This window comes from Apium graveolens, chromosome 8 (assembly GCF_009905375.1).
Source record: "Apium graveolens cultivar Ventura chromosome 8, ASM990537v1, whole genome shotgun sequence".
Lineage (NCBI taxonomy): Eukaryota > Viridiplantae > Streptophyta > Magnoliopsida > Apiales > Apiaceae > Apium > Apium graveolens.
In genome coordinates this window covers 247339219-247348320 of record NC_133654.1, presented here as the reverse complement: position 1 = coordinate 247348320, position 9102 = coordinate 247339219, and the positions used below count along the sequence as shown (strand labels likewise).

Sequence of the window (9102 nt, the reverse complement as noted above, 5' to 3'; positions counted from 1 at the left end):
CATTTTTAGTGGATATCACATTTATTGATAAAATTTTCTTGATTGTTTTCTCTTTTTATTTCTAAAACTAATGAAAAATATAGAAATAGGGTCAATCCACAGGTAATAATTGTTTATTTTTTTATTTTTTATTTACTTTTTTTTATCGTAGGTAACCTGCAACCGCTACCCTTTGGGTAGGTAAACCGCATTTAAGCATAATCATAAATTCTCTTCCCATAACATTCGAACAAGTGACCAAGAGAATAATTTTTCTCTTTTTAACCAACTGAGTCAACTCTTAATTTTTTATTTTGGCTTAAGATTATGTGAAGTCATATAAAAAGTTTAACGCATTCGTTAGTTCTAGCCTCCGATTTCGACCACTTATTACATACTACGAATTATATCTGCTCCGATTTCGATTTTGACCACTCGTTACAAAAACCCTTAACCTCCGATTTCGACCACTTCTTACCGAAAACGGAATAATTTACGGAATAAAAATTTGGAACGAAAATTATGAGAAATAATTGTGGAAGTTAACCCATGGTATTGAGACCATAGAATGTGGAATGCTGATCTAAGTAGACAGGTATGGCACACAGACACAGTGTCTGTTTGCATGGTGAGAATTGCTTCCAGTTCATTGTGCCCCCACCAGCCTTGAAACCACACACACCATAGCAATTTCTCAGGACTTGCATTCGGAATAAATCATATGACATGATGAATGAAGAGTTTTAGACAAAGTCTTGGGCATGCAATTAAGGATATAATTTGATTTCATCTTTTTTTCATTTCTCGTGTTGCATGTTCTAATCATCTTACTTGGTTTAGAAGAAATTTAATTAAAGATTTGTAACTATAATAACGCGTCTCATAAAGGGTTGCCAAATTATTCCATTTCACTATTCACCAAACCAGGGTACCTATAATGTGCTGGATACCATATTTGTTCCCCCAATAAATACGATTTTTTTTTACATTACACTCCAAAAATATATATTACTACACGTAAAATTGATTTTATTTAAAAGGTGCTGATCAATATTAATTGACACATCATCGGGTAACAAATTTGGAAAGCGTCAAACTTATTTAGAGTATTTCCAACCACACAGAACTCTTAGCTAAAAATCATTAATATATATTATAAATAAAAAATATAGAGATTATGTAAAAAATTTATCTCCAATAGTGCATTCCCCTTATTTATAAATATAACCGACCTCTTGATGTTGGCTATATTTGTTGAACCACTAAAGAAATCTGTAAAAAAAAAATTAATCACTTATTACCATAATTGAAGTAATGTATTCTATTTATAACAATATAAAATTTTAATAACATACTATTTTTAAAATATAGTTAACCAATATAGTTAATATCATCGAAGCACAGTGCCTAACAAGTTCAACAAATTTTACATATTGCCCAATTTAGCCAACCAATTATAACTAATCATGCTCTTAGAGTCAAAATCAAGTTAATCCATTCCCAAAAAAAAAACAACTTAAGTCAAAATCAAGTTAATCCATCCCAAAAAAAAAATCAACTTAATCGATGAACCCCGGTACTCTCTATTTATTGTGTAGTCGTCTCAAAAAAATTTGAAAGGACTTCCATTGATTTTCGTTTTCATCTATGGGTTCTCCATTTAATTGAATTTTGTTTAGCATTTGTTTGATTTTTGTTGTTTTAATTTTTCTTGATGTTTATCATATTCATTTTGTGGTATTTATTTAATGATAAGGATTTTTTATGGTAATTAATCTATGATCCATTACTCAAAGTAATAATTGGATTATTGCAATAAGTACATAGCTCGGTGTTTATCCAAGAAGTAAGAATACAACTGCAATGATTATAGGCTTATTTAATTTTAATCATATATGTAGATATTGTATGATTTTTTATTATTGAATAACTTTCTTGTTTTTTTAAAAAACTTAATCCATTGAGTATTGAAAGCCCAGTTGAAGTTGTGGAAAATCTAAATTAAAAAACATCCTTAATCAGCAAAATACAATAAATAGTGTTTCAATATTCTGTTAACATATATTGCTTCAGAAAATGAAAAGACAGGTGTATTAAGAAATAAAATGGGAGATAATTTGATTGGAAGGAAGAAGAAAACCGAGATTCCCGGAAAGAATTGAGACAATAACAGAAGAGAGAGGGGAGATAATATTTAGAACTGAATAAATTTAGAGAGAGGAGAGAGAACCGAAAACTGGAGGAAAATACAGTTGTATGGGGAATATTGTGAATGGTTGTAAAGATACACAACTACGTGTTTATTATTCATTTATTCTCAATTATTGTTCTCATCTAGTTTCCTTTTTATTCTTAGTTTTCTTATTATACTTTTTATTCTGAGTATATAACATTTTTAATAAAATTTAGAGAATGAATGTCAAACTATCATCAATAACCTAGAGTGACCAACTCGTTTATATTTTAAAATTCACCTAATTATTAGTTTGAAATATAATTATGAACCCCAATATTCTTTCTTAAGTTTTGTGCGAAACACGGGACCGAGAAAATTTTATTAAATTTTATTAAATAATATAATCATATTAATGTTATAGTATAATTAAAATAAAGTGAAATTAAGTAATGTATTGTTAGAAAAATAATACAGAGTTCTAAATGAAATAGAAGTATCGTAAATATAGTATGATCCGAACAAATTTATTATTTCAATAAAAAGTAATATAGAATCATACAGGAAATAGATTTCAATAAAAAGTAATAAAGAATCATACGGGAAATAGAAGTATTGTAATTATACTACAATTTTAAAAATTTTATTATTTTCGTAAAATAGGAATTTAGGGGTGAAACTAGAAAAGGGTAAACCAAAACACAATAAAATAAACTACCACTAAAAAAGTTAGAATGAAACGAAAATATGGTGAAAGCATATACTCTATTGTTAAAAAAATAATACAGAGCTGCGGGAAATGAAAGTATTGTAGTCATAATATAATTCGAATAATTATATTATTATAATAAAAAATAATAAAGAATTCTACGAATAATAGAAATATCGTAATTATAATATGATTCCAATTATTTTATATTTCATTAAAATATAACATAAAACTCTAAATGAATTAAGAATTTAGGGAAGAAACCAAAATATGACGAACATGAACTAAGTACCCTACCAAAAAGTAATTTAGTATTTTATAGAAAATAAAATTATAATCATAATAATGTTTGAATAATTTAATTATTATTTAGAGGTGAAACAAAAATACGGTGTTAATAATTTTCATATTATTTTATTAAAATGAAATTCCACCAACAACTTAAAATTCTAAACTAAAATATTCTAATTTAAAAACATGACCTATTTACTTTGCACTGTTTTATATTTTTCGGAATTTATTTAGTTGAGCCAATTTATGAACCTATTTATTTTAAAACATGATTCCAAACTTAAATAATAAAAATATATGGATTATAAAAATAAAATAAAATAAGTAAAAACAATATAAACGTAATTAAAAATAGGATTCCAAACAAAAAACAATAAAATATGTGGCTTATAAAAATCAAAATAAAAATAATACATGTAGAATTATAAGTTGTAATAAAAAAGTAAAAAAATAATATACTTAGAGTTATAGATAGAAATAAAAAAGGGTGAAAATAAAAGGTGGTGAAACCAAACCGAAATATCACTTAAAAATAGGTTTAATATAATTATAAGTCAAAATAAAAAAGTATAAAATAACACACTTAGTGTTATAACAGAAATAGAAAAAGGGAGAAACCAAAATGTAGTAAAACCAAAATGTGGTAAAATCAAAATAACTTTTAAAAAAAATTCCGCTCATTAATAAAGTTTATTAATTAATACAAACGATATTTGTGATCTTTAAATAAATAGCTAGAATTTACATTATAGATATTTGATAATTATGAATTAGGTTTAGGAGTAGTTGAGGAGCATATTCTAAAAAAGGTATTTAGTTTTGAGCTTGATATCGAAGAAAAATATTGAATTTAAGTTATCAAAAGAGTGCAATATGAGAAATAGAAGTGACATACGACAATTATTATTGATCTTCAAATCTCTTGATTGATTTTATTTTAATGGCAAACTGGTCGGAGGTAAAGACTTGATTGATCTAATGAGCTAAGATTTTGACGACATATGTAAGTCTCATGTGAAAAAAAATCATGGATCAATGTAATGTCTCGCTTACTGAGACGTGCTTTTATGTATCAGTGTATATTATCTTGTACTACAACTCAGATATATATGCACACATAAGTCGAGGTCTTTTGAACGAGGATAATGATACATACATTATACCCTTCAGAGACACTACCTTGCTTGATGTGATATATATTGGATACAATTGATTGATTGATTATTATTTAATAATTATAATTGATATATTTTCATGCTTATAGTAATTCACGATGATGGAAAAAAGTGATATTTTATATTTCAAAGATCAAAAAATTATTCGCAAATAATACATGAAATTTTTCCATTTAAGAAATTTATATCAATGCACGACGATCTATTGCTCTCTATTGCTCCGAATTAGTTTAATGAAACTTTTCTGAATAGCTTAATATAATAGTTATTATTATTTCTTATTATTAGTGAAACTACGTGTATGCACGCAGATTCCATCTTATTAAAAAATTAGCATGTTAAAAAATTATTTTGAAAATATTCTCCGCAATTCAGTCTTTTGTGTACATGGTCCCTATAACCGGAATAGAACCCATGAACTCTATTATTTTTAGGTTTCCGCTTTAAATCGATTTTAGTTCACTCGGCTTTTCTCATTTTTCTTTTTTTTTTTGAATTTTAATTTTAATTCGATTTTGTGCTCGGCCAAAATTAAAAGACTCTAATCGGAACATTTCAACATTTGTCGCCAACAAAATATTAAAATTTGGAATAATAAAGTATGGGAAAGTCGTTGGGTACATAATTTCAGTTAGAGAAGCGGTGGTAATCCAATGAGGATCCCTTGATTGAAGGAAGACCAATTTATGTCTCTGCAATTGTATATATTTGTATGTAAATTGTATTACCATATAATTAAGGCAGGAGTGCACCACACACTTATTAAGCAGTCGGTTCCTCATTTTGAGTTAACTTCAGCATGTCAATTAAGTCATCCCTGCAACCGCGTTTGGAAAACGTCTTCTTCTCCTCTCAATCAAAATCATCATATCTTACGATTATATAAATTGTAAATTTATCCAATTTTACCTAAAGAACGGGTTACAAAATCTAAAATTACAACAAAGTAATTGGTGGTTTCAACCAATAAACGCATATACTAAAAATCCGAGATAATTTTTTATTTAACGAGATCATTCATTTAGTGACACTGAAAACATACCGTCTCTGTTAAAAAAAATTGTATTTTTGACAAAATTAAAATTATTCATACATCAAATATCCATTTATCGATATAATGTTATACATTCATAAATTTTAATGATAAATGAAGTTAAATTTAAACTTTATTCAATACTCGTAAATTGCATATTCTCGCTATTTATATTTTAGCCGGGATTTCATTCTTGGTTAGAACTTTTCTCGCCTAGACATTACGGCAGATGGTATAAAAATATAGCACTAGTAGTATGCATGTAGATTTGTTGTGTTTTGCAGAGACGATATAGGGATTGAGTGACCCTAGGTTCGATAGTATTGTCTTGGTCAGCTTGGCTTTTAGGAAACCTTCTACTATCTCTGCACATCCAAAAACAGGATCTTGTTACCATTGGACGATTCCTCGTAGAAGAGCATCCAGACTAGTATTTGCAGAGTTGACCTTATCTTATTTGGATTAGAGCTCCGAATCTTTTGCAATTTCCTACTTAATTATACTTAACTGTTGTCTATATCCATCTATTGATCCACCTCAAAGTTGAAAACAATGTCGATTGCTTGCGAGTTTAATCACATTACTTTCAAGCAAAGATATTGGGGAAAATCAATATATTAAATCTAAAAATATCAAAATGTTATGCATTACATGATAGAACTACACCTAAATTTGACGACCCTGACATTAAATAAATTTGTCATGTTTTAAGAAATATCTAAAATGCACAAAAATATCTGCAGCAACATGCAACTGTTTAAAGTTGGAGAAAATAGACCAGGTACTAGATGAAAGATACATTAGCTATCATCCTGTGACATTCAGATTTGTCCTATTATTTTCTTCTTGTATAGCTCCATAAATCTGGCTTATATTAGAGCATATGTGTTTTAAATTTGATACTACAAGATATTAATGAACAGGATGAAACTGAGAAATATCATAGCTAATTCATCATTAGCCTGGGGATTATTACTCTGGTTTTCTAAAGGAGCACAAAAGCACTCCTTTAGGGCTACCATCTATTGTTTGTAGAGTTATTTTAAGTGCACTTTGTATCTTTAAGCCATCCAATTAGCTTTAGCACCAACTTTGTTTCTTTTTTCACACTTTCACTATGAGGTCCAGTTTGCAAGAATCAGCGGTAAGTTCTGTAATTTTTAAGCATCCAATGCTTTGAACTCTGAAACACATACTGTAATAACCGATTGCTTTGCATTTTGGGGTGAAGTATCTAATTATGATACTTGAGAAAAGGTGGAAACTTTTATTGGATGATGACTTGGACTTCATAGACTACTACTTTGTATGCCACCAAAGTCCATTAACTAGCATGTGTTGGTTATAGTATTTTTTTTAAAGTACTTAGTTGCATGTGATAGTAGCTTTTGCTTTGTTCATCAATAAACGAAATTTCAGATCTATGCAACGCATATATGCAAGCTGCCATACATTTTGATTGGCGCCGTTGCAAAGTATGTTACATTATATATCATACATAATTACACAAGAATAGTAAGGAATTTATCGTTGGCCTTCCAGATTTTTTATTCGATTCTTGCTCAGAAAATTATTTAAGAAGTTTTAATAAAAATAAATTGATGTGTACATTTACTTATTTGAAACATTTTTTTATCTATTATGAATAATTGTTTTTCAGTTTTAAGGAAAGTTCAAGAAAAAGGAAGCCCTGAAGTTAAACCCTATGACCTCTTTTTGTAACAAATCTAGTGAATGAAATCCCGAGAGGCTACACTTACAAGTTACAAGCCAACAATTAAAAATTTCTATGATTGACATGGGCAGGATAATAAACTTTTAATTGCTGATTTGCAGGTTTTTTATGATGACTTATTTAAATGTAGATTAGTTACATAGTTGTCATAAGTGATAAAGATTGTTTGTATTTCTATTTGACTGGATAAACAAATTTATCTCCAAAATAAACGCTATGTTGATAAACCATCTTAATTTATTCAAAACTTATCATTTCTAAGGGTTATCATTTTCTAACCAATTAACGGGTTGTTTTACAAATACTTATTCAAACAAACATATTATCCAATCTTTTCTTATCTTTGTTTTGAAAATAAACCCCGTTAGACTTTATGTATAAATATACATCTTGTTTTTCAGATTGAAACTAATACTTATTCCATGTTCTATCTTTATTCTCGGAAAAACTATTCTTATTTCATTCTCTTGAATATCCTATCAAATAAGAAGACACGTCTCATGTTTTCAGATTACAACTAATGCTCTCATGTTCTATCTTTATATTCTGAAAACCATTATTGTTTCTATATTTTGAATATCCAGTCAAACAAGAACATAGTTTGAGTTGTAAATCTTAATTGTTATTCACTGCGTGTATTTATCAATTTGTGCCAGGTTGTAGTAAGGATTTGATTTCAAAGTGAATAGCCAAAGGCAACTAGTAGGCTAGGTGGTAGTAGTAGTGCTAGGTAGCAAGTGTGCTAGAGGAAAGGGTTTTTGCGGTGGCTATCCGTTTGTAATCACGAAAAATTGTAAGTTCTTTATTGAAGCTGATATAATATATTATCTATACTAGTTGGCATGAGAACTTGGATGTAGACCGAACCAAGTGAAAACTCTTGGTATTTTGCATTATTTTTCATTTCTGATTATTACTGCTTTATATTCCAGTAATTTACATTCTGCAGAATTAATTGAGTCTGTCTCATTCGTTAAAGGGTTTGTCCCATTTACAAAAGAGACTGTCTTATTCGTCTTAACAGTTAGGTTATCGAATATATAGATTGTTCCGTAAATTTTATTTGGTATCAGAGCGGGTGCATTTAATCCTTTGTTTAGTGTTTATTTTGCTAGCGATCCATGACTCAATCAGATAAGTATTCGAATAATTTTCCACCATTGCTTCTTGGTGCTGAAAACTACGACGATTGGAAATTCCGCATAAAAATCTTCCTCCGGCGTGATGCTTGTGGGTGTGATGCTGTTGAAAATGGTATCCAAGTCCCGATGAAAGACGGAAAGCCAAAATATCTTAAAGAAGTCTCTCCTGAAGAAGTTAATTCTCTGAATCACAATGCTAGAGCTATGAATTCACTTCTCAATGGAATGGTGGCTACTGAGTTACGGAAAATTTCAGCTTGTATCACGACTAAACAAATCTGGGATACTATCAAAGTCAGCCATGAAGGTACATCTAGGATACGTGAAGTTAAACTTAGTATGCTAATGAGTGATTATAAAGGTCTCAGGTTGGAAAGAGATGAAAGTGTCAAAGATGTTCAAGGAAGGTTCTTGACTTTAATGAATTCTATCTGTTGTACAAAGACATGTCTGTACTATAACAAGACCAAGTCAAATTGATAGCTTTAAGTAAGTTGTATGATAATCTAAGTTTACACTTTGTATTGTATCACTTAAGTCTGTAAAAATGTGAATAGATTAGACTGGAGTATTTTTCTGTAAACAGTCTCAAGTCTAAGAATAAACTCTGGAAGAAGATCATGAAGATCATGCCTCAGAGACATTGTGAAGAAGCTTGGAGTTGAATAAATCTATTTTGAGAAAAACATTCTAAGTAAAGAAATCTACAAGTCAGAGATTAAGTCTTATAGAGAAGTCATTCGAGAACTCTAGAATGACTTATCGAGAAGTCAAGAAATAGGTATAAAGAAGTCTAAGAGATATCGACAAGCCAAAATGAAGATATAAAGATTGAAGATACCGACAAGTCATTTCTGCATTAGAT

The 9102-nt window shown here is 29.0% G+C and overlaps 1 protein-coding gene across 1 annotated transcript; it reads left to right on the top strand.

Annotated features, from left to right (window-relative positions):
* The first annotated feature begins 8216 nt into the window (after window positions 1-8216).
* On the top strand, window positions 8217-8717 carry LOC141680571 (uncharacterized). The gene has a single exon (XM_074486761.1). The coding sequence runs from the start codon at window positions 8217-8219 to the stop codon at window positions 8715-8717; it is 501 nt and encodes a 166-aa protein (XP_074342862.1).
* Window positions 8718-9102: the final 385 nt, after the last annotated feature.